The sequence below is a fragment of the Equus quagga genome, chromosome 11 (genome assembly GCF_021613505.1).
Source record: "Equus quagga isolate Etosha38 chromosome 11, UCLA_HA_Equagga_1.0, whole genome shotgun sequence".
NCBI classification, from domain to species: Eukaryota; Metazoa; Chordata; class Mammalia; order Perissodactyla; family Equidae; genus Equus; species Equus quagga.
Window position 1 is genome coordinate 66,103,514 of NC_060277.1, and position 24,691 is coordinate 66,128,204.

A 24,691-nucleotide genomic window follows, 5' to 3' on the forward strand; every position below is an offset into this window, starting at 1 on the left:
GAAAGGAAAGTATAATTTATATGTACAACCAATAAACCTGATACAGAAGAGGGGATTGGGACAGACCAGGAGTGAGTGTGAAGAGACTGGGAAAGGGGCATCAAGAAAGTGAAGGGGCAGCGAAGAGGAAGTGGGGGGTTCGCCATGCAAACTGCCACTCTCCCCGGCCCCTCCTGGGGAAGAGGATGTGCCCGTGTCTCTCCAGCCTGCCCTCCACTATTTTGCTCTGGTCCCAAAGGCAAGGCAGTCCCCTGACTAGGCCCCCTGCCTGACCCACTCAAATTTAGTCTGTATCCAGGCCTTCAGGAGGGAAGGGAGAAGCCCTCCAAGAACCTGAGCCCCAGAGCTGGGGACTTCCCCCATGTCTGGCTTGTTGTGTTCACTCCCACCCTTTCTAGGTTATCTGGGTCACTAGGACAGATTAGGAAGCTCCTCTTTGGCTTGAGGGCGTACTGCCCAACCATTACTCTCTTTGTAGGAGTGGTCCTTGGTCCCTAGGGAGGGGAGAAGATTCCCAACACAAGATGCCGGTACACAGGAGGTAACTGAGCCAGTGAACGGCGCCTTTATTCTGAGGCTGAACAGCAATTGACTCCCTCCCTTGTAACTGCTCCACCCTCCATTTGGGGAGAGGAAGGGGAATGAAACATGCAGCCACCCCTCCTCTCCCGTTCCTCCCTCCCAGGGTTCACTGTCATCCCTCTCTAAAGTCCCCCTCTTCTCTTCAAAGCTCTTTTCCCCACCAAAGTTCCTAAAGGCCAGGCAAGGCTAATCCCCCACTTTTGCAGGAGATGGAGCTTATATTGCAGGAATAAAGACTGGGGAGGCTCCACCTCTTTCCTCCCCACAACCAGTAACTGGGAAGCTGTGTATGTTTGGCGATGGGAGATAAAGGTATTTGGAAGACCCTGCTAACCACCTCCCACCCAGACCTCTTCTCACCAGTGTGGTCTTCAAAGCATGGTGGGAAAGGTGCATAGGAGCGGAGAAAACAAAGGGCCCTTGCTGAAGAGTGTTGTTGTAGAGAGGGGCAAAGGGGCTCCTAGCCCAGTGGTGGCCCCAGGGTTGGGGAAGGTGGAGGGTTGGCAGCAGGCCCCAGAGCCTGAGCTGTGGGTCGGCCTCGGGCACGGGGCCTAGGTGAAGGGCAGGCCTGGGATCCGGTCAGTCGTCTATACAGATCACCTCCCCGGCTCGGGGCTCCTTCCGATCCAGCCCGTCTGACACCAATGCCGCCACCATTTCCTTCTCCTTCTTCACCAGCACTGGAGGGCCGTTGGTGGCGGCTGTTTGGGAAGGGGGTGAGGAAGGGTCAATCCCTACTTCACTCCCAAACCACTTCCTGACAATTATATGTTCTTACTTCTAGGTCACCTCATGCCACTTCTAATTTTCCAGGGCAGGAGTGGAAAGACCAGGGTAGACCCCTCTCCCTGAGATCTTCCTCTGTGCTGCGTGATGGAACACATGTTCCGACCCTCACTATACCCCCCTTCCAATTTCATATTCTCTTTCCCTGAAGTAACCCAGATGGAGGCGGCTCAGGCAAGGGATACTAAGCCACAGAACCACTGAAACCTGGATGAAGTTTTTGACAATTGGAATGGAAGAGAAGAAAGCGATGGGAAGAACAAAGCCCAGAACAGCTCCATTCTGTAAAACACTGGACCGAAACGAGATGGGCTGGAGCAGTAAAAGGGTAGCTGAGCAGGGATGAAGCTTGGAAAAGGAGGAATGGGAGAAGTAGGGAGCAGGAAGTCGCCAGCTGACCTGTGATGAAGGACCCTGCAGGCATCTGGCTGTAATTGGCGCCTGCGGCGGCCAGGGCCCCTACGGGTGCGGCGCTGAAGGCTGCCCCGTACCCCGGAGGTGTAGCGTAGGGACCCGGGGGGAAGGCCTGGAATAGAGATCAAGCTGAAGTTAGAAGGTCCATAACCTTGAGAGGAAAAAAGCTGTAGGGGAAACCTACATGGACCAACCTCCAGAACTACTGAGGGGTATAACACAGTAGGGAGACTCAAGACTGATGACTGTGTTCAAGCAAATTGTTTTTCCATATTATAAAAGATTCTGATGGAAGTGTTTATACGTGTGCAGGAAGAGTACCAACAGGGAAAACTGGAGTTATGGGGAAAGAGGGTTACCGGTGTGGGGTGAGGCTCTGTGCCCTTGCTGGCCAGCCGGCTGAGGATGCTGCGCTCGGACATCTGAAGGCGGGCTGCGATGGGGGGTATTCGGGACAGCGTGGCTGGCAGGCGGGTCACGTCCGCCTTCATGTCGCTCAGCAACTCCTCCAGCTGGTTCAGAACTGGGGCCCGGGCCACGGAGAAAGAAGGGCAAGAAAAAGACAGGGAAAGGGAGAGATGGAGCCAGGAAAAAAGATGAGGAGTCAGATGGACAGATATAGTTAGAAAAAGAGAGAGAGGAGGATACAGATGTCAAAGAACCAGAGACCAAGAAAATGTAGTAGACAGAAAAGAAAGTGACTCAGGGAAAAGGAAAAAGTGTCAGGTAAAGAGGCAAAGAGACCAGATCACCACAGAGGACAGATGGAGAGAAAGAAGAGAGGAAAAGGGAATATGGAGGAAAGGGAGATAGGGGAGGACATTGGAAGACATGGGGCGGGGAGTTGTCAGAACATCCCATACTGGAAGAGTGAGGTTTTAGGGTTGGGGATGATGGGGAGGAAGTAGTCAGGAGGCATGGGAGGTGGTAAGTGGTGTCAAAGATTTAGGAATCAAGGTTTTAATATGTAAGGGGGGAGGGAGGTTAGAGGGTCAGCATTACAGATTCAAGGAATTAGAACAGGAATCAAAGGGGCCAGGATTCAGTCACTACATCAGATAGGATTAGATGGTTAGAGGGCTTTGGAATTTAAATCTATTAATATCAAGGTAAGAGGGTTTGGGAGGAAGGGTCGAAGGTCAAAGGGAAGTTTCATGGGGTAGGGTCAGAGGGTAAGGGGTGGTTTCTGCCTCGTGGGGTGAATGAGATATGAGGAATGTGATTTATGGGACTGGGGTAAGGATTTTTGTGGACTATACACAGGCCAAGGCCCCGGAGAGGGTGCTATTAGCAGTACGGCAGGAGTGTGGGTCAGCGAAGAAGTTCCACCCTGTGGAGGGGACGTGGCACAGTCTTACGGAGTTTGGGGGGGAAGGTCCCTCTGTTAGGCACTGATGTGAATGCTGTTAGGCATGGATGAGGGTTGGCTGTACAAATTCTAGAGGCTAAAAACCAAGGGAGTGCCAGGTGGGTTGGGGTGGGGTTAGAGGTCAGAGGGGGGTGGTTCACAGGGTAAAGGGGTCACAGGGGTGGGAAGATTTTGAGGGGTGCGGGGTGAAGACTTACGCAGCGTTGTGGGCCCTCCCCCGCGCGGGGCCGCCGCGGCCCTTACCCTTGTGCAGGACGGCGTTGGCCGGCTTGTTCCCCGCCAGCGACTCCTTGGAGAGGTGCTGGTGGCTCTCGGCCAGGCACTCGGCCTCGGCGAAGCGGGCGTGGAGGGCCATGGCGGGGTGCGCCGGCTCCTGCGACAGGTTCAGGTAGGCCGCCCGCCGAAGCTGCTCCTCGATCACCAGCGCCTGCTCCAGGAGCTGAGGGCATGGAGAAGGGGGCGGTGAGTGCAGGGATCTGCAAGCAGTGAGCAAATGGATGGGGGCACAGACACGGTGCTGGAGATCCACACTGCCCTCACCACTGGTCTAGAGTGCCCCCAGATCCACACCAATACTGACTGTGAGCCCAGCATCGACCCCAATCCAGACCACAGTCCCAAACACAAGGTTCATTCTGGTCTTGGCCTCAAGTGTTGCCACCACTCAAGGTGTTACCCTCCCTGCATTCCAACCAGATCTGGTCCCACCTCTAACCCGAGACCCACTTCAACACTATTCCTTTCCTCCCTGAACCCCACCTTGAATCTCCGGGCCAGGAACTTATTTTTCATCTCCAGAAAGTTCCCCTTATTGGCTTCAGTTTTAAATGGCTCATTGATAATGGCAAACTGAGCATCATTCTGGATGTCCTGCCACCGTGCATAGCCATGGCTGCCGAGGAAGGAAGGGGACCATCAAGGAATTTAACAGGGATGAGCCGGGCTGTGAATACTTCTTCCTTTTGGCTTTATCTCCCCAAAGTGTGGCATGATCCCCTCTTCCCTGCGTGTGGTCTTCTCTGTAGTTTCCCTCCCTCGAGGCTGAGACCTTTTTTTTCTTGCATTTGTATCAAAGGATACAGGACAATCCCAGCCAGAAGCCAATAGTCATGTCTTCGGTGCCAGATCTCATTGAGTTTCCCCGAGGAGATAGCTGCCCGTTCCTCATTCTGCCACAGTGTGTGAAGCTCTTAAAAGAGAATGGAAGATGAATGAGGCATCAGAAGTTTGGGAACCATATCCAGCCCAAAAGACAGGTACAGATGAGGGAACTGAAGAGGGGGAAAGGACTATGAGCCCTTTAAGAGGAACAGATAAAGATTAGTTTAGGGGTTAGGAGTAAAAGTAGCTGCCAACAAGGTTCAAGTTAGGATTCAGAATAAAGGTGGGATTAAAGACAGCTATGGAATTAGGAGTACACTTGAGGAGGACTGAGGGCAAGGATCAGAGACAGCATGCACCATTTCACTGGCAGTTACTTGGAATTAAAGTAGCAGGAGGCCTCAGGCAAAACAAGAAACCCCATGAGCATGAGCAAGTCCCAGTGAGGAGCAGGTGGAGGTGAGAATCCCCCCCACCTGTGAAGCCACCGTCTGCAATATTGAACATGAACCGCGGCTTCTCTGTCTTCTCCTCACGTCGACCGTTGGACCGTGGCTCGTCTCGAGGAGGCCCAGGTCGAAGCTCCCGGTCCCCTTTTACATCTTCTGCTATGGCAGATGGAGCAGAGCTCACACCTCAGGACAGTCTCCTCCCAGGTCCCAACACTACTCCCTGTACTGTACTGGTCCTTGAAACAGCTACCCACCCAAGACCCAGGCATTTGGTCCCCCAGACTCCACCTCCCCTGATTCCCTCAAGGACCCAGGTGTCCAGTCCTTCCACCCATTACCTCTCTTGCCCAAATCCCCTGTCTCCCCCTCCGGCCTCTCCCTGTGTTCCTGTCCGTCCAACGGCTTCTCCTCCCCCCTCTCTCCTGGCGTCGACTCGGTGGCTGTGGGAAGCGGGTAGGGGACAGGAAGGGAGGATGTCACCCTCATCCCCTGATGCCAAAAGAGGGAACCCCCAAGTTCTAAGCCCTCCATCACCCCGAAGGCCAAGCACCCACCTGACTTCTCTCTGTCCCCCCGGTACCCAGGTTCGGGCTCCATCTCTCCAGGTATCCCTGGGATCTCATCCTCTAAAGGAATCTTTCTTGGCTCCAGCCGGTCCCCGAGTGATGGGGCTGGGCTGGGGGCATCAGCCTGGAAGAGAACAATGGAGTCAGGATGAAGCAGAGGGCTCCCAGATACCTGACCTCCAAGACCCCTCCACTCCCTCCCCTCCAGGGGAGCCAGGTAGTCACACACCTCTGTCTCCATCTTCTCCCCAATTTTGCTACTCTTCTCTGGCTTCTCCTCCTGGTTTTCCACTTCATCCTTCTCAAGAGGTGTTCTTATGCCATCTCCTTTCTCACTTGGAGCCGGAGTAGCTGCAGGGAGAAAGCAGAGTGAAGAAGGCAGAAACCCCGACACTGACACCAATGCTTCTGCATCTGCCAGACACCAGCCCTATGTCTATCTGTCCTGCCATCCCAACCCCCAATTACCAGGTTTAGAGGTGCAAGGACTGTTTGTAGCAGAAGCCTCAGGGGTGGTGGGAGTTGTTTTGGTAGGAGAGGAGGCTCTGGAAGAGCGCTTAGAATCAGCACTGGGGTCGGGCATCAGCTCAGGCATCGACCAGCGCCCATTGATATGCTCAAACTCCTGTACCTAAGGAGGGCAGGGGAGTTTTAGGGACATGGATCAGCTCCAGGCACTGGACACGTAGGGAGCTCCAGTGCCCTCTGTCTCATCTTGCACCAGCCTGAGTCCAGAACTCAGGGATGTAAGGCAGAGAAAGGACAGGGCCTAGGTGGCCAGCTTGACTCTGGGTGAGGGGAAGACTGATACCTTCTTCTTGACGAGAGACATAACTCCGATGCGGGTCAACACTTGCTGGCGACTCAGGCCCTCCCGAGGGACCCCATCAGCAAAAGTTTCAGAACCATCTGCTCCGGGCTCACAGAGATGGCGCATGAACAAAGACACATAAGCCCTAGGGAGCATGGGGGTGGTAGGCCAGTTAGGAGAGCCTTAGGAGGGACACAGGATAGTGAGGGGGGCATAGGGATTATTGACCCCCAAATCCACTCCCCGGGTGCCTCCAAAGGGTCCTCCTCTGGGCCTCTCAATCTCACCATTACCAGCCCTCCAAAGCCTAACTCCCCCATCTGGCCCTCCCTTGTATTTCCACTGTCTTCTTGGTCTTGGTACTTCGTTCCTAGGCCCCATCAGTCTGCTCTTCATCTTTTCCACCAGCTCCCCTGCCAGGTTATAATGGCCAAGTAAATGTGAGGCAAGGACAGCCCAGGCGAGGCTCCTGTCTTAACCGCCTCTCCTGTTGGGGAGGAAGCCCAGCCTCTCTGCTCTGGGCTCGTCTGAGGGGAGGTGGGGTAGGCTGAGCCCACCCCCCAGGAAATCGAGCCGGAAAATGTTGAATGGCAGGGAGCGTGATGATCAGTTGAGTAAGGTCACATCATGTGGTGGCCAAGAGAAAGAAACACCCAAGCTCTTACCCTTTCTTCCAACTCAGCCCCATGTCACCCACACTCACTTGAACTCTTTCTCAGTCTTGCCTCTGAGGTCCCGCACCAGCCACTGAGTGGTGAAGGCATCCTGTGGCGGCATTCCCCAGCGCATCACAGCATTGAGGAAAGCCTTCCGCTGACGGGTGTTGAATCCCAGCACCTGGGGATGGGCACAAGGAGGCAGTGGGTAATGAATGTCCAGGGATCTCATTTCTTGGTCCTTTCTACCCTCGGAGAGACAGCCTCAATTTCCAACGCCCCAGCCTTCATTCTCTCCTTAGGGAAGTCTTGGGGGCCTGGGCCCAGCTCTCACCTCAATGTTGCCCCCAACTCGAGCCAGCAGTGGAGGCAGTGGCTTATCCTTTTCATTCCGGAGCTGCCTCTTTGACTGTCGACGCCCTGGGGGTGCAGGTGACTCCACTTAGTAGGTCCACCACCTCCTCCACCCCTCAGCCTTTCTCGGCAACCCATTCCCACAAGATACAGAATACAGGGAAGGCCTATGTCATGCCCGAGGCGCTTCTAATTTCCTTCCAAGCACTTTCAGAACTACTAACACAGGAGGTCAAAAGAATCAAGTCATATTAAAAATGAGTAGCAAATATTTGATGTTAGCAAGATTACTGGTGGGAATGTAAAATGATGTAACCTTTCTTGATCTATCATGAAGGCATCTAAGCCTGCTTGGTTATATACTCATAGTTGTGTGCTTTTAACAGTGGACAGATCATGAATATTTCTTACTTTTTCTTATCTGCAATCTTTAGTTTTTCTAGAAAAAAGCATTTATTTGTATTTTTTAAAAAGTGGGCTTAAAGAACACTGGGAAGTGAAATAGGAAGAGCTGCAGCAGTAGGTTAGGAAAACATGCCACCTTCAGGACGCTCATCAAAGTCTTCATCTTCCTCCTCTGATCCCACTGAGTATTCTGACTGGTTATCTGTGAGGGGAAAGGTCTCAGCGGTCAGTGATCGCTCCCTGGATAAGCCCGTTGGGGCCCTTTCTACCTAGATGCCTCCCCTCAGAGACTTCTGCACCTTCATTCTGGCCTTGGGCCTCCTGGGGATGCTGGATGACTGCCCACTCTGACTTTTAGGCCACATATCCTGAACCAGGTCCACTTACCACCCACCTTGTCTCCGGGTGCCTCCTGATTCCTGCATATCCCACTCTAAGCAAGGATTCCTGGGTGTCCACATCAGTCCTCTTCAACCACCAGATAGCTTAGATTGCCCGCAATCCCACCTGGCCTCTGGGTAGCTCCTACTGACCCTTCCTAATCTCTCTCCCCTGAGCAGGGAAGGCTCTGAACTCTAGGCCTCTGTCTTTCCATCTAAATGCCCCCAGCCTCCTAGCCCCTCCTCCGCACTCTTCCCTTCTTGGTTCCTGCACCTTGATCCTCCTGAGCAGCATCATTGTAGTTAACTTGCTTGCGAACCCTCTTGCCCTTGCCAAGATTCCGGGCTAGGTCTTCCTGCTGCTGTTCATAGTGATGCCTCAGCAGCTTCTCCCAGTAGTCGGGATCCACATTCTCCTCCTGCTTGATGATCTCTCGTTCGATCTCCTCAATCTGAAGAGCAGTAGAATGAATGCTGGCGTCCTTTCTCTTCACCCAGTGCTGCTACTGCAACAAAATCCCTATTCTCTTGCTTCCTAGATCTCCTCAACTCTGTGTAAGTTTTCTGGACATTGTACATTTTCCTATCTCTTACCTGCAATATGCTTCTCCTTGTTATTTCCCTCTTTCCTAAAGCTCTCCTCTAGTGTCCTCTGTGGTGTTCTCACTCTGACTCTGAAGGTACCCTTCCATGTTTATTGGTACTTTCTGTGCCTAACTTTTCTCCAAAGTCTGGTCTCACCCATTAGACCAAGAAATTGTTTGAGGTCCACTATTGCCTTTTCTTTACTGGGCACTATGGTAAGAGATCAGATAAATAAACAAGAGCAAAGGCGGGTCCTTCTACTTCAAGGTCCAGTAAAGGACACTGCCCTTCACAGATGGCCAGGGATAGACAGTATCTGACCCCAAGCCTCTCACCTTGTCTTCCTCCCGCACCACGTACTGTGCCACCTTGAAGGAGCTCAGATACTCGTTCATGTTCTGCACGTCAGTGTCCTCAGTTGCATCCTGGTTCCGGTCCAAAAGCCGAGCGATGGCCTCATTGTCATAGTGAATCACGCTGCTGTCCTCTTCTTTGTTCTCCCCTGGTGGAGATGGGGAACAAGAGGGACTCTCCAACCAGAACCTCGAGCAAAACTTTAGAAAGGTCAGAGGAAAACCTTCTACTCTGCTTCCTTTTCACAGCAGCTCTGGAGGAGAAGGCCCTTTCCCTGGGGATCTATGTAGAGATTTGTTGTTTTCAACCCTATAGGTAGGGAAAGAGGCCAGCCTTCCACCACAGACTGCAAAGAAGAGATTTTCTTCAGAGATTTCAGAAGAGTAGTGCTCATGGGAGAGCAGCTTTCAGCAGGGGGGCCTGCTTTCAGGGAGCTGCAGAAAAGACTCTCACCCTCATTTTCATCCTTGAACAGCTCCTCGGTGCCAAATTTGAGGATGTCATCCAGCTCCTGCTTGGACATGGAGCCCGCCTTGGAGCCCAGCCCAGGCCGCACCACCAGATGTGTCAGCATCATCTTTCTCTTGGCCACTTGTGTGATTCGCTCTTCCACTGACGCACGAGTCACAAACCGGTAAATCATCACTTTGTTGGCCTGGCCGATCCGATGAGCGCGGCTGAAAGCCTGCAGGGGCAGGAGGTGGGGATGGGCCAGGGAGGTGCCGGCCACATGCTCGGGAAAGGAGGCTGGCAAGGAAGGGTCTTCTACTATCCAAGACGTTTATTTGTGACCCCAGAACATGACACCCTCCACCATGACCCATGTCTCCTTGTGAAATGGTACAGGGGCTCCAGGAGGCAAGTTCCCACCTGGATGTCATTATGGGGGTTCCAGTCAGAATCAAAGATGATGACAGTGTCGGCAGTGGCCAGATTGATGCCCAGGCCCCCAGCTCGGGTAGACAGGAGGAAGCAGAATTGTTGGGCCCCAGGAGCTAGGAAGTAAGAATTGGGAGATCAGGCTTTTCTTGTACCCAGCAGTTCTCTCCACCTGCTCCTAGATGTTCCCTGACTACAAATAACTGTGCCCCCAACTCAAAAGCCCAGGTAGCTAATATCCTCCTAGGCCAGCCACCTCCCATCCCAGGGACCAAGGCACAGGTTTCTTGGGCCTCCATGCCCACCAGGCACCAAGGCATCTCCCCCCACCCCCGCACCATTGAACCGATCGATGGCTTCCTGCCTCAGGGCACCGGTGATGCCACCATCAATGCGCTCATACTTGTAGCCTTCGTAGTCTAAGAAGTCTTCTAGCAAGTCTAACATTTTGGTCATCTAGAGCAAGAGAAAAGGAAAGAGTCCAGAATGATGAGGCAGTCGGATGCACCCTGTCTGCTCTATGATCTTTTTCTACCTCAACCCCAATCCTCACACTTGTACCCCTGCCATGTCATATGCTCTACTCATGCTGCTTCCCTGACACCCAGCTCTTCCTCATCCCACATTAGTGTCATACTCTCTTGATTTAAGATCTTTTCTCCTAAGGCAGAAGTTCTCTGAGACCCATGAAAAGATTTCAGGGAACTCTTATGAACCCCGTGAAAATGTGTACAAAATTATATAATCGTATGTGCAGTTTTCTGGAGTGTGGATCCATAGATTTCATCAGATTTCCAAAAACTCCGTGCTCTCTTCCTTCCCCAGTAAGGTTAAGAAATAGTACCAAGACCAGAGACCTCCCTGAGGAGGCAGATGGCTCATTCTCCCTTCTCCCCATTCAGCTTAAAAGCAGCTGACCCACAACTTGCAAAAGCCTTAATTAAGAACAGGGATCAGAAGCCAAGATGAACTTGGCTATAACAGAAACTCCTAAGGGTGTAATCTCCTAAACTCTCATACTATGGCAGCCACAGGAACAAGGTAAGGGATTAATCTGATGATGAGAAAGAGCTACAGGGATGGGTCACCTGCGAGAAGATGAGCACTCTATGTCCTTGCTCCTTCAGCTTCCGCAGCATCTTCTGTAGCAGCATGAGCTTCCCAGATGCCTTAATAAGTGCCCCACCCTCATAAGCTCCACTGGGGAGTTTTGGGGACTCCTGAAAAGAAGGGATGAGAAGGGATGATGACGGGGTCAGGAAACGTGCCTCCATATTCTGACTGTGCCTAGAAAGGTAGAAGCCCAGATCTAGCCTCCAGACCTTTTCAATTCCTACTCTTCTCAGAAATCCAGTCCCTAGTCTCCCAGCCCAGCTCAAGCCCTGTACTCAACTCCCTCCACTCTCGGACAAGCCAGGCACTGAATCAGTTCCCAGGTCTTGTACCTACCATAGCAGCCACAGGAAAGAGGTATGGATGGTTGCAGCACTTCTTAAGATCCATCATGATGTTAAGCAGCGACACTTGGTTCCCACCGCCTCGTGAATTCAAGGCCTCAAAATTTCGAGTCAGGATGTACTTGTAGTATTTCCTAAAGAAACAGAAGAGACATAATAAGAGGCAATTATGATGTTGCACTTGGTCACCAACTTTTGGAAAGCTGCCACCAAATCCCCAACCCCTAGTCCAGGTAGCCTGCCGTGCATCTCACTTCTGCATGGGGCTCAGCTCCACTCGAACAATGAGCTCTGTCTTGGCTGGCATGTTCTTAAAGACATCAGCCTTGAGCCTCCGCAGCATATGTGGCCCCAGCAAATCATGCAGTTTCTTAATCTGGTCTTCTTTGGATATGTCAGCAAACTCCTCCAGGAAGCCCTCCAGGTTACTAGTAGCCAGAAGGAGAAAAGGAAACGAATGGGCTGTCAGGTTCTTTGCCCAACCTCAGGCTCTACTCTTCACTTCAGATGAACCCTCTGCTCACTCATCTTCTCAGCCTCTCCACCTCTCATTTCTGCAGACTACCCTAATGAGCCACTTACTTAAACCTCTCTGGGGTGAGGAAGTTCAGCAGGTGGAAGAGCTCCTCCAGATTATTCTGCAATGGAGTCCCTGTCAGCAGCAACTTATGATCTATCTTGTAGCCATTGAGGACCCTGAAAAACTAGAAAATGGGGCAAGGAAAGGCGGGAAAAAGGGCCCATCAGTGGCAAGTGGTTGGCCCACAGTATCAACTTTTTCCTGCCTCCAGCTCCCATTTCCTTCAGGATCAGAGGCCCCAAATCCCTAGTCCTCTCCCTCTTCCAGCCTGGACTTCTCCCCAGAGGAGACTGCCTCCCGGGCTACACAAAGTCCCCAGAACTTTAGCGTTTAGGACTAGGGCAAGTAGGAGTCCACAGCCTCAAGCTTCTGAGGTCTGGGTATCTCACTCACCTTGGACTGATTGTTCTTGAGCCGATGGGCCTCATCTACCACGAGGCAGGCCCAGCGGATGGAGCCAAGTGCTGCCTGATCAATGGTGATCAGCTCATACGATGTCAGGAGAACGTGGAACTTCACTTGTGCCTCCCTCTGCCAAGACAACCATTGTCCATTCAGCTGCCACCTGACACCCAAGCATCTAGATCTCCACCCCCATTCTTCACCCACCCACCCATCCTGACAGGGATTCCCAAAGAGAGCCAGTTATCCTGTCCTCTAACTTTGACTCCATGCAGGGATTATTCAACACAGCCCCTAAACTTCCACCACGTGTCCAGTACGGACAGGTCCATGTTCGCCCCTTGGAGTACCCGCTACATCTCCAGGTCTGGAGTGCAGAGGTGTGAGGGGAGGTAGAGGAAAGGAGGGAGAAAGCTGAGTGGGGAATAAAGGAACTGAAATCCTGGTTGGGGCAAAGAAGTGACAGATTTGAGGGTCTTAGAAGATATGAGGTAGACGGGCTTACCTTCATCTTAAAAGCTTTCTTGCCACCTTTGATAGCGTTGTCTTCAAACGAAAACTCATTCTCACGAATGATGGCCCGGCTGTCCTTGTCACCGGTGTATGTCACCACGTAGAACTTGGGGGCCCACATCTGGAACTCCCGCTCCCAGTTAATGATGGTAGAGAGTGGGGCGCTCACCAGGAAGGGACCCTTTGTGTGGCCCTGGGAGTCAAGGGTAGGGGGGACCATTAGTCTAGGCTCTTGGTTGTTTACCCCAGTCCTCTGCCTGCCACGCCCTTTCCCCCAATCCTCTGCCCTCATCCTCCACTCCCACTTTCCCCAGTCCAGGCTAGGCTTCAGCCTGGCTGTCTCCCTCAGGGGCCCTAGAATCCAGCACCTCCTTATAGAGTGAGTAGAGGAAGACGATGGTTTGTATGGTCTTGCCCAGCCCCATCTCATCAGCCAGAATGGTGTCAGTGCCCTGGGCCCATGAGAAGCGTAGCCAATTCAACCCTTCCAGCTGATACATGTGCAGTGTGCCTCCAGTGGCTGTGATAAACCGTGGCTGAGTCTCATATTTCACTGTAGGCTGTAGAGTCAAGAAGTCAGAAAACTCAAAGAAACTATCAGCTGCTCCTTTGGTCTTGGCTCCTCCTCCCCCATCCCTGGCACTGATATCAAGTTGGACTACAATTCCCTCTACTGTAGCCTGAGCTTATGAAAGTTCTAGTTCTCATTCCCTCCCCCTCATTCCTTAAAAAAAATACCCAGCAGTACCACGGGGAAGGAAACTGGTGCAAGAGCCCAGTGTGCTGCTATCTCTAGTGGCTTTCTCGCTCTGATGCCAAAATTCCTGGCCATTCTTGGGGCAAGGCTGAATACTGAAGGAAGAGCTACTGTTCAAAGAGGCTGTTGAAACTCTGGGAAGTTCTGTCAGTAGCCCCCAGGAAATCTTCAATCACCATGGTTCCAGAAATGGGAGAGAGGCCAAGTGAGAGGACTTACATCATTAGTAGGAGAATTGGGAGGCCCATCGCCCTGCAGCTCCTTTTTCTTCTTCTTATACTTGCGGGGCTGGGCAGGATCCTCCCCCATAATCAGTTCTCTGGGAAAAGAGTGGGTCTGAGTGAGGCCTGGTCCTTGGGATTCCCCCCACTCCCACTCTTCTGAACCCATTCCAGACCTCCCTCCCACTTCCCATAACCTAGGTTTTCTCACATTTCCTTTCTCCCAGGCTTTTTACTCTCACCCCTTGGATTTTACCTCTAGAGCCAACCCTCACCACTCCTGAACATTCGATTCCCCACTACTCAGGCCAGATCTTATTTCTGTTCCTCGCACTGCTTCTTTACCAACCCCACTCCAAACAACTCAGCCCAGGCTGCTACTGCCCTAAATTCTCCATCAGGTCTGTCCCTACTGTACCTTCTTTTGTGCTGGAGGTTTAGCTTTCATAATGCCCTCATCCTCAGACTCCCTCTAACCTATGACTTGGCTCCCTCACCGGTGTCTCCAGTAGCTTTGCTTATGGTCTTCATATTCAGGGATGTTCATTTCATCTTCCTCCCATGTAGACTGGTCATATGGCAAGTCCCTCCATTTCACTAGATAGTGGTAATTCCCCTTTTTATCCACACTGTGGGGTAGGAGGCCAAGAAGAGGAGCAGGAGGAAAAAAATAATATGGATCACAAATAGAAAGAAGTCATATAAACACAATTATCAGCAAACATGCAGAATTTGTCACCTAATCTTCAGTGGTGGGCCAGTGGAAGGGAGTTTACAATGGGTGAAGTACTACTCTAAGTTTTTCAGGATAGCTTCCTAAAAATCAACTATCACAAACCATCCCTGGGCTTCCACATCATTTGATCATCCAATCAGTATTTACTAAACATCTACTACATGCCAGGCACTGTTCCAAGAACTGGTGATTGAGCAGTCAACAAAACAGATAAGTGACCCTTTTCTCACAGAGCTCACATTCTATTGGGGAAGGCAGCAATGAAACAGAAAAACAAATATATTTGTAACATTAGGCAGCAATAAGTACAATGAAGAAAGAATATTAGAAACACTGGTGTGGATGAATCACATTTTCCATGTTTTGCTTTCATGCCCGATCCCCAGACTTGTGTGTCATTTCTTAGGCTAACAGAGATGAGAAGAAACAAAGACAGAAAGTCAGTGCTGGGCCGGACTTTCCTCCTGGTTTCTCTCATCCCCAAAGAGGAAACAAGGCCCGAAAGGCTGGGGGTACAGCAGGCATTATCCAGTTAGATCAATTATTTGATTAATCAACAAATACTAACATGGGGCCATAACCACGACCAGAATAGCAGCATACCCCAGGAAGGCCTTCCTGTGGACCAAGATTCACCTGTGGTTGATGATACGGTGGACAGTCATCCACTCTGGCTTGATGCCAAAACGATAGTACTTCTCCTCCATCTCAGCATAGTGTGGATCTTTCACCTTGCGCTTGTCACTCTTCCCATCATCCTCACCAGAGCCATAGTCCAGGGGTGGGGGCTCATCCATGTCATTCTTCCGTTGGTAGTTTCGGTACATTACCAAGTGGAAGATTTCCAGCTGATGGGGCACAGAGGGAAGGGAAAGAGATAGTCCCAAAATCCAGAGAGGATAAAAGGGGACAGGGGAGAGGCCAGCAGGGGGAATGGCATGGGAAAGGAGCTATGAAAGAGGTGGGATGAGAGACATACTAAGTTAAAGCAAAAGCAGGAGAATGAATACAGCGAAACAGACAGAACAGAGTCAGGGCCTGGTGGGGGTGAAATAAGCAAAAGGAGGCAGGGAATAAGGTTATTAGGACTGAGGATATTGGTAAAACATGGTTAAAGACAGATAAGAAAGAGATGGAGTTAAGGAAGGCTCTATCTAAGGGAAGAAAGCTAATGGACATGAGAGAAAAAGGACTGGAGACCAAGAGAACCACATATGGAAAATAAGTGGGTAGGGCATGAGGCTGGAGACCTGAAATGAGGGAAAGCAAAGGATAGAGAAGAAGAAAGAATAGAGGAGTGAGACACAGTGAGAGAGGCAGTGAATGGGGTCACAGGAGAGGGGGAAAGGAGAGGCCCTTGTACCTGAAGCTCCTTGGCCCAGGAGCAGTGCCAGTAGGACAGTCCTACCCACTTGACAAAGAACTCTCGCTCTGATCGGCCTTGAAGAGGACGGGGGGCTGGGGCATCTGGATTCCCGTCTGCTTGCTGGGGGGCTGGCACGGCCACAGGCGGCTCCCCCCACCGCCAATGAAGGATCTTCTGCACACGGCCTTTCAGCACAGGACACTTCGGGATGGACACACACGAGGAGGAGGAAAGAAGGAGGGAGAAAGAGCCCATCATTAGAGTAGGAGGATAGGAGTCCCACAAGAGAATTAAAGACTAAGTGTGGGGGAGAGTAGAGAAAGAAAGAGCTGGACATTTGGGCCCAAGAGATGGGGAAGGAGTTGGGGCTGACAGTAAACACGAAGAGATGGGTACACTCACTGTGCATCGGGGACACAGCCATTCCCCATTGGGGATGTCAGGCAGGGGTGGGTTGAGACAATGAATGTGGTAGGAGGAGATGCAAGCATCACAGCACAGGAGCTCCCCACCATCCTTGCACACGCGGCAGTACTCCATGTGATCGTCTTCTTCCTCCTTCTCCCCTTCTTCCTCTCCGTCCTCTTCATATTCTTCCTCTTCCTCCTTGGCCTCCCACTGTACCCCCTCCTTCTCCTGGGAGACCAAAGACAGACACAGAGATAGGTAGAAGAAAGGAGATATGGAGTGAGACTGGAACAAAGAGGCAAAGACAGGATGCCTAAACCCTAGAAGTACAGAGAAGATTGCTGGGAATGATGGAACAGAACACCTCAGTTTCCTGTTGATTTGGGGGGGAAAAGATGGGGGAGGGGAACAAACTAGGATCCTGGACACTTAAACATCTGTTACTGAGAAGCCCAGGCATCTGGGATAGGAAGAGGACAACTGGAACCAAGGAGAAAATAGATGGATGGGTCCCTGAGGGCTGCAAGATTTTGGCACCAGGTACTCACACAGTGGGGGCAGCTCCATTTGCCCTCAGGAGCCCGGTCAAGCTCAGGATCAAGGCAGACGAGGTGGTAGGCACGAGGGCAGGTGTCGCACAGAATAATTTCCCCACCCTGCTGGCACACCTCACAGTAATCCTGGTGATCCGTCTCGTAGCCATCAACCTCCTCCTCCCCGGCCACTGCAGGACAGCCCAGGACTGTCATATACCCCAGTGGAGGAAAAGGGAACAGAGAGAGAAAGAAAGAGAGAGGGATGGGGGAAGGGAGAGAGAGAGAGAGAAGGGTTGAATAAAGAAGTCAAAATTGAAAATAAGAAAGACAACGTAGGAATGAGAGGAAGGCAGGCTGATAGGATCATATACACAATACCCCTTACCCTTCTTCTTCTTCCTTCCTGGCCGGCCTCTCTTTAGTTTCTTGGTACGGACAGGGCCGTCAGGCCGGCCTGAGGCACTGTGGACACTGCCACTGTCCAGGTCTGACTCCTCAGCCTCTGGTTCGGGGCCCTCGTCACTCTGCAAAACATACTGCCCATAGCCCCGTGGCTGTCAGGGAGGCTGATTTGATTCCACTCCCCTCCCTAGGCCTCTGGCTCCCGCTCCAGCTTCCCTCATGGACCTCTGTGTTTGGACCCCAGAGCCCTTGACCCCTCGGGTGTTAGCAGACAGGGAGGGGCCACTCACTGAGCCTCCCTTCTTCCTTTTGCCACCCAGCAGCCCTAATTTAATTTTGAGTGGTGCCATCTTCTTTCCCCGAAGCTTCTTGCGTCCGTCAGGCACTCGGGGGCTCTTACTCCGCCTCTTATGGCCTGGACCTGAAAGAGGAGTGAGGGTCAGGAAGAAAAAGCAGAGATCATGACATCCTGGAAAAATGGAGGTCACAGTGGCCTCTGGACTCCTCTCTGTGGGCTATGGTTTCACTGAGACCCCTTCCTGGAAAGCTTTTCTCCTACAACAATCAGGGCTGAGAAGATAAAAGACGTCTAGACTATAATTTGAGAACATGTGGTTTGGAGGGTGGGGTGACAGTTGTTTGAAAAAGAGGGTTTCTCACCTTTGCCCTCTTTGGTTTTGGCTCTTCGGATGGGTGGGGGCTGGATATCAGCAGCAGGGGGTGGTGGAAGGGCGGGGGGTCCGGAAGGTGCTATGGGGGTGGCCGACGAGACAGCAGCTGACACCTGCTCAGCTACAGCTGCGGCCGCTGCGGCCGCTGCGGCCGCAACAGCAGCTGCTGACCCCTTGAAGGGGTTGTTGGCGCTGAACTCTCTCCACTTGGCCCCAAGGATGGTCATCATCTTAGACATTGGGATCTTAGGATTCTTCTTAGCAATTAGGGGCCTGTAAATATAGAAACAGAAGATTCGGACCCTTCACAGATGACCTGGGAATACTGCCATTTCCCCTCATCAATTAAGTCCAGGATTCCTGGGTGGTAAAAATATGTCCTATTAAGAATAACATCAATTTAAAAATAAACAAATAAAAAGTTTAAGGAAGGAAAAAAAGGTCAGAAAAACTATAAAAAAGAAAATAAAAAGCAAAATAAAATTTAAAGTGCAGAAGATAAAAAAGGATAAAACAAAATGAACGATGAATAAAAATGCTTTACTTTTGAATACGACTTTACAGTTCATAAAACACTTTCATATGTATGATGTCTTATTTTGTCCTTACAAGAATAATGTGAGTTGCTATGATTTCCAGTGTTTTCCTAATAAGTTCCGTGGGTCCTGATAAAGGGTCTCATCAGCTGGAGTCTGATGGACCGTGCTGGTTCTGCTCTGTGGTGGGGCGCTAAGCTCTTGTGAGGACATAGGTGACCATGGTGCTGACAAGAGCACTATCTTTAGCAGTGAGGTAGGTGAGACCACAGTGCTAATAACAGCTACCAGGTACTGAACATTCCCTAGGGGCCAGGCACTGACTGTACTGGGCTTTCCATTCATTATCCGATCAAATCCCTGTAAGACCCCTATGAGGTACATACTATGATTATGCCTATTTTATAGATGTGGAAACCAAAAACCAAAGAAGTTAGTTGCCCAAGAAGATACCAGGACCTGAACCTTAGCAGGCAGCCTCCAGAGGGTTGAACGGCTATGTTAAAGTGCCTGCTCCCCAGAATGCATCTCTGCTATTCTCTATTCTATTTGGGGAGCCATTGAAACTCACGTCCTGCTGCTGGTAATGCATCCTCCATTATTACTGGGGCCTAAAGAAGGGGGGAGGACTTGATAACTGAGCACAGGAAACTGAGGAACACTGATGTTATCTCTCAGCTCCAGTCTAGAGAGCAGTCATACAGGAACACGCAGTGCCATCAGTCCTCACCATCTTCTGTCACTAGAGAGTTCTCTAACCTAGCACTGGAATTATGACCCCCCGGTGAAGGGTTTCTGACTAGAGCCATTGGATCCTTAGGAGTCCAGGAATTCCCTGAAATTATGCGTCAAATTTTGTGTATGTACTGTGAATTTCTCTGGAGAGCAGTTCCTTAGCTTTTATCAGATTCCAAAGGGTCCAGGGCCTCCTCAAAATTAAAAGTGTCTGTTCACAAGGATTCCCCAGTGCTACCGCACCTCATGAACTGGCTAAAGGCTTTGTAGTTGGTGAGCGTGTGGTAATCCTCCTCAGAGAACACATGTTCCACATCCTCCAGGCCCCAGGTCAGAAGCAGAGTTGCTGATGACTTCTGTTCCACCTGCTGGGAGAGACCAGGCTTCAGGGAGGCGGATGTTGCTCTAGCCCATATCCTGGGCCCCCCACATGCCTCTACCTACCCACCAACTTCCCTGGGCTTTCTGCTTCCTGCTCCATTCTCAGACCAATCCCAGCTCCTCACAAACTAACCTCTCCACTTAGCACCGCCACCCCACGGGCTCTCCCTCCCTCCTCACACCTGTCTTTAGTACTGATTGCTCCCCGTCACTCCCTAATTCTGCTCACCTTTTGCCCCCCATCTCCCTCCCCTTTTTTCCGCCGCTTTGTCTTCTTCTCCTTTTTTTCTCGGTGCTTCCGTCTCCTTTTCCGACCTGGTCCGGTTCCATATTCACTGCCTCCACTCTCTGACTTCTCCCGGTACTCATCTCGCTCAGAGCCAAACTCCTCCTCACTGTCCTAAAGGAGAGAAATAAAAATAACATTTCTTCAGCCCTACCATGAGCCAGAAACTGTTCTTAGCACATAACATATACTCTTTTAATCTTCACAACAATCTTATGAGATAGTAACTAATCTATTTTTATCTAGTGTTTTGCAGATGAGGAAACTGAGGCACAGAGAGCTAAATAAATTGCCCAAGAAGACAGAGGACTGCTGGGCTCTGAATTCATGCAGTCTACCCCCAGAGCCTGTGCTTTCAACTGCTTTTCTCTGTTGCTAACGCTTGCTAACGCAAGTCCAAGTCCCGTCAACGACTGGACTCTTCGCTAGGTTGTAGTGAGTGAGGTTAGGGTCCCAGATCCATGAGATACAGGCCAGCAACAGGAAGGAGTGGGAGTCAGGCCTCTCTAACTTCAGGATCTCCCCACGGGAATCAGGACCAGAGAAAATGTAGGTCTCTGAGAATGGGTCTCCTGCGCCTTGCTGTAGAGACAGGAGTCCTTAACACTTACAAGCTTTTTGCGTTTTCGGGGTTTTCCCGGCTTGTTCTCCTTCTGCTTCTTGGGTCCTCGTTTTCTCTTCTTCACACCCAGTGCCGAGGGCAGCAGCCGAATGTCATCCTTGTCTTTGGAGCAGAGAGCACCAAAACACCTAAGCCTCTAGGTTCCCAGTCTCTGTGGCCCCTCAACCTTACCCTTCCTCATCTCCTCAGTTCCCACTCTCTAGGAACTCCGGCATTAACTCCTCCAAACCTTGCCTCCCTTCACTGGATGCAAACAGAGAGTGTTTCGAGTACTCTGCGACGCTTGGGTTCTGAATGGGAGGTCAGGGGTCAGAAGGGAAGAGCAGCCAAACCACTCCCTTCTGTCCCCTCCTACTAACAAGGGCCCAGGCTCTAGGCCACGGGCTCTGACTGTGGCAGGTCCTTTCAGTCGCCGCCAGGGCTCCTTTTGCCTTCCCCCTCACTTAGCCAGCTGGCATTCTGCCCAGGAACCGGGGAAGCCATGCCCAGCTGCTGGCCTGGCCTGACCCCAGCACTTGGAGTAGGGAGACACAAGCTGGCAGCTCCCTAAGCCAGATGCTGAGAAGGGAGAGCCAAAGGTGGACACCTGGGTTCTCACACTAACATTCTGGGGCCCTGACATCCTTTTTGTGAAGTGGGAGGCTTCTATTTATATTTCCTCAGATAATCAAGTCTCCTGTCACCCCAACACAGCCCTAGAGGAAAAGAAATCCTCAGCCCATCATTTTCACGTCTTGCCCATAGGATCATAGTGTCTGGCTCCTTCATCACACCCTAACCCTACAGGAGAAAGTCTCCACAATTACCTAAACATTCTTCCTCCTCCCAAGTAGCCTGGAATCCGCCTTCAAATCTATTCCCATATCCCTGCTCCCTTTGAGAACTCAGGGACCCTACCTTTTGTCCCCTAGTCTCAACCCTGTGTCTCCAGATTTAGTCCCAGACATCCTGACCCACACAAATATAAACAGCATAGGATACCCAAGGATACAGGCACAGACACACCCCGCATTATACATTCTCAGCTACACAGGCATACACAGAGACTCATGAGCACAAATCCAGAGGACAGCCTGTACCTGCTTTTAGCAGGGCTAGGTCCCTGGCTTTCTCCCCAGATGTCTCTGTCAGAGAGGCCAAGGCAGGTTCTTCCCTGATGTCCCCCTACCCCATTCACCATGACCCCGTGAGTCTGTGAAGGCTTAGGGGACAGAGAGTTACTCTGCGTAGAGGAAGACACTGATGCCACACAGACATGGGGCCCTGGTTGGCCTCCCTCCCCCAGCAAGCACTAGACTAACCAGCCAGACCTGTCTTGCCCAGGCAGAGGCAGTTGTGCAGGAGGGGAAAGCCTGGGCTTAGCCCAGACCCTTGCTCTAGGACACACAATCCTTCCTCCCACAACAGCCAAGGGAGAATTAGCCCCAATTAACACCGGAGGCCTCAGTTTCCATTGCCTCAGAATACCAGCACCTCCTTCCTTCAATGCTGCTTCTCATAACTCCAGCATCCTGTGTCCTCTGGTGCAGGAAGACACTCTACGATTGGGGGCAGCGGGCAGGGAGGGGGGCAGGGAGTTCAGAAAGCCCCGGGTGTGAAAACAGAATGGGGACTGTAATAGGAAGTCAGTAAGACGCCATGCCCCCAGCAGCCAGCTCTCCCTAACCCCAGGGACTTCGGTTAATAGGAACATGGAAACGGAGGCTGCCGGGGCAGTGGCAAGGGCAGGCCAACTGGCTAAGGTTCAGGGAAACGGCCTCGTTCACTAGCAGCTGGGGGTAGGGCACAAGCCCTGGCCACTCCACTCCCGACCCTAGCAGGAGGTTCCCGAACTGGGGAAGACGGCAGTGTTGGGGAGAGGCAAAGCAGAATAGTGAGGAAGGGAAAGGGAAGGCAATAAAGCAAATCTAAGTCCCAACCTCTGTCTCACCAGCCACTCAAAGCTGGCCTGGAGCCCAGACTCTCCCACATCCCTGGCTCAGATCTCGGGAAGACGGCGAGGGAGGAGGGCGGGCGAGGAGCGGAGGGCGGGGCCTGGCAAGCCAGAGAAAGCGGGAGGAGTCCCGCAGAAAGCCTCGCCTCCCGCCCGCCCCTCTCTTCTTCTAATCTCACCATCAATCTCTCACACATATATTTATTTTTTCTCAAATTCCCCTCCCTCCCCCACAACGAACCACCATAATAGGTCTACTGCACATGCGTACTGCACGCAGGGGGTGGGTTTGTATTTTCAGACCTTTTGCAAAGAAACTACCAGAATTTTCCGCACCACCCACAATCATTCCCCACCCCCACTCCCAAGGAATCACATCTATATATTATGTTATATTATTTCTCTAGACTTGCCAGAAGGGGGAGGGAGAAGAAATGAGTTTTGGGCTTCCTGCTCCCTTCCCCCATCAACACGAGTGCTATTATTTTAAACGTTTAACAATGTAAGGAGACTGGAGGGGGGGAAGGGATAAAATTGGTCTTGGGTAAGAATGTAAAACAAAATGGTGAGAATCAAAGCAGTCAAAAGGAAAAACAATAGAAACCTCTAATATGGTCAAATTCATGTTCTAGAGGAGGATGAGGGAGGGCAGTCCGGGAAAATTTCCTTAGAGAACGGTTATTTTGCCCACACTTAGGTAGACAAAAATAATGAGCAGACTAAAAATATTTTCCCAAAGTTTTACCTCAGAAAGTCATCTGAGGGGGTGTCTCTGGGTCACTCATTTGACTTGGAGGGCTGAAAGGGAGAGAAAATTGCCCCGGGAGAGAGAGGAGGTGGTTTTTCATTTCAAACAGAAAATTTTAAAAACATTTGACGTTTCTCCTCCTCTGCTCAGAAAGCCAAGAGGGGCAAGGGGAGGGAGGACTGACACAAAGACCCATCTCGACCTCAGCTTCTTTCATGCTTCTCTCTCCCCCACATACCCAAATCCGGGATCAAAAACACCCAAACACCACATTCCAAGTCCGGAATACAAATAGATGAGGGCTGCCAAACCCCTAACATAACCTGACATCCCTTCTTTCCCCCTTTCTAGCACCCCTGCTGTGTTCCAGGCAATCCCCTCCCCACAATTCTCTATTCTTTTTCCCTCGTGCAAGTCTGTGGGCTCTCTGATAACTTTCTAAAAACTTTTTCCTTTTTCAGACAAGCTTGGTGGGGGGAGGGGGGGTTCTTCTGTTTCCACCAGACACACGTCCTCCTGCCCCCCATAAGGAAACACCCCACACTCCCTCAAAGGTTGTCTCAACTAGACAGGAACATTTGCCACATAAGCCACACTGATCAATATGACAGTTTTACAAAGAGCATGTTAGATGTTTTGAAGTTTGGTGCATTTGTGCTGCATGGCACCCAGAGGTCTGGGGGTGCGGATGTGAACACCCTAAAGATGCTCACCTATCCTAAAGAAGACTAGAAATAACTCCACTTAGGAGGGTGGTCTGAGCGAGGCCATTGCTGGGTCGGTCCCCTCTGCCACTGGTGGAACAGTTGCCCAGAGAGTGCCGGTGACTTATCCCCTGGGAGGGGTGCTGAGTGATGGTCAAACTGCAGAACAGCTGGGTGGGAAGTTCACGCCCCCCAAAGTGGTCAGGGTGTGGGTGGTTTCAGCGAGAGAGTGAGTGACAGTGAATGGCAGCCACGTGAGAGTCACAGCTGGGCAGCTCGGCCACCCCAGACTGACGGGGTCATGGGGGGAGGGGGGGGCGCACTTGACACAAAGGAGCCCAGAGCAGGAGAAAGGGGGTGGAGTTGGGGGCATCTGGTTTCCCAGACACTCTCCTCCCGCTCCCCAATCTTAAGTGACTGCTCTCCTTACAACGAACTGGGGGGAGAGGGAGTAGAATCAAGTCCTATTCCAGGAAGTGGTCTGCGTGGAGTGTGGCCACCACCTGCCCCTAGTCATCAGCCGCCCACAAACATTCACACGACCCCTCCCCCACGTGCCACCGCACACCCCTGAGTTGGCGGGCACCAAAGTCCCCGCAGGTGGGGGGCTCCGATGGACACCGACTCCCTCCCCCCGCCTTCCCAACTCCTGAGGGTTAGGGCCGCGGTCGGCTCCACACGTAAAAACCCCACTTCACCCCGATCCAACCCCACCGGGGCCGAAGCCCGCGGGGCGCCCGCGCGGCCGCCCCTCCCCCACGCGCCCCTCCCCCACGCCGCCGTCCGGCCGCCAGGGTCTCCGCGGTCCCTCGCTCGGCCAGGGAGGGGGCCCTGGCTTCGCCTCGGCCGTTTCCTGCCTACCCCCTCCCCGCCGAGGGTAAAAAAATCTCCTCCTCCTCCTCCCCCGAAAGCCGCGACCGAGTGGCCCGGTCCGCGCGCGCAGCTCGCGCCCAGCGCTCTCCAGCCGGGGCGGCGGCGGCGGCGGCAGCGGGGGAGGGGTGCG

General features: G+C 52.0%; 1 protein-coding gene and 1 non-coding gene across 3 annotated transcripts in view; both read right to left on the reverse strand.

The window, feature by feature from the left end:
* The window catches only part of CHD3 (chromodomain helicase DNA binding protein 3), a 25,607-nt gene continuing 916 nt past the window's right edge, over positions 1 to 24,691 (reverse strand). Inside the window, exons 2-40 of one of the 2 annotated variants that reach the window (XM_046676531.1) lie at positions 20,293 to 20,405; positions 19,625 to 19,795; positions 19,258 to 19,382; positions 17,733 to 18,016; positions 17,363 to 17,493; positions 17,056 to 17,206; positions 16,683 to 16,876; positions 16,129 to 16,362; positions 15,724 to 15,927; positions 14,997 to 15,208; positions 14,122 to 14,253; positions 13,623 to 13,722; positions 13,015 to 13,206; positions 12,639 to 12,839; positions 12,125 to 12,262; positions 11,734 to 11,855; positions 11,406 to 11,579; positions 11,144 to 11,285; positions 10,783 to 10,914; positions 10,033 to 10,150; positions 9,686 to 9,810; positions 9,269 to 9,500; positions 8,797 to 8,963; positions 8,151 to 8,328; positions 7,633 to 7,698; positions 7,072 to 7,157; positions 6,785 to 6,918; positions 6,082 to 6,226; positions 5,739 to 5,901; positions 5,500 to 5,621; positions 5,259 to 5,394; positions 5,043 to 5,144; positions 4,729 to 4,857; positions 4,232 to 4,340; positions 3,911 to 4,043; positions 3,395 to 3,590; positions 2,142 to 2,305; positions 1,768 to 1,894; positions 1 to 1,283 (exon numbers count right to left, since the gene is read on the reverse strand). In XM_046676531.1, coding sequence (XP_046532487.1) covers positions 1,162 to 1,283; positions 1,768 to 1,894; positions 2,142 to 2,305; positions 3,395 to 3,590; positions 3,911 to 4,043; positions 4,232 to 4,340; positions 4,729 to 4,857; positions 5,043 to 5,144; positions 5,259 to 5,394; positions 5,500 to 5,621; positions 5,739 to 5,901; positions 6,082 to 6,226; positions 6,785 to 6,918; positions 7,072 to 7,157; positions 7,633 to 7,698; positions 8,151 to 8,328; positions 8,797 to 8,963; positions 9,269 to 9,500; positions 9,686 to 9,810; positions 10,033 to 10,150; positions 10,783 to 10,914; positions 11,144 to 11,285; positions 11,406 to 11,579; positions 11,734 to 11,855; positions 12,125 to 12,262; positions 12,639 to 12,839; positions 13,015 to 13,206; positions 13,623 to 13,722; positions 14,122 to 14,253; positions 14,997 to 15,208; positions 15,724 to 15,927; positions 16,129 to 16,362; positions 16,683 to 16,876; positions 17,056 to 17,206; positions 17,363 to 17,493; positions 17,733 to 18,016; positions 19,258 to 19,382; positions 19,625 to 19,795; positions 20,293 to 20,405 — 5,906 coding nt within the window. In that variant the 3' untranslated portion in view covers positions 1 to 1,161. The remainder of the gene's footprint in view (positions 1,284 to 1,767; positions 1,895 to 2,141; positions 2,306 to 3,394; positions 3,591 to 3,910; positions 4,044 to 4,231; positions 4,341 to 4,728; positions 4,858 to 5,042; positions 5,145 to 5,258; positions 5,395 to 5,499; positions 5,622 to 5,738; positions 5,902 to 6,081; positions 6,227 to 6,784; positions 6,919 to 7,071; positions 7,158 to 7,632; positions 7,699 to 8,150; positions 8,329 to 8,796; positions 8,964 to 9,268; positions 9,501 to 9,685; positions 9,811 to 10,032; positions 10,151 to 10,782; positions 10,915 to 11,143; positions 11,286 to 11,405; positions 11,580 to 11,733; positions 11,856 to 12,124; positions 12,263 to 12,638; positions 12,840 to 13,014; positions 13,207 to 13,622; positions 13,723 to 14,121; positions 14,254 to 14,996; positions 15,209 to 15,723; positions 15,928 to 16,128; positions 16,363 to 16,682; positions 16,877 to 17,055; positions 17,207 to 17,362; positions 17,494 to 17,732; positions 18,017 to 19,257; positions 19,383 to 19,624; positions 19,796 to 20,292; positions 20,406 to 24,691) is intronic. The other variant, XM_046676532.1, reaches the window with a different exon arrangement.
* Positions 6,518 to 6,657, reverse strand: LOC124248005 (small Cajal body-specific RNA 21). Its single transcript, XR_006890892.1, has one exon. It is a non-coding gene; the product is annotated as a small Cajal body-specific RNA 21 (non-coding RNA).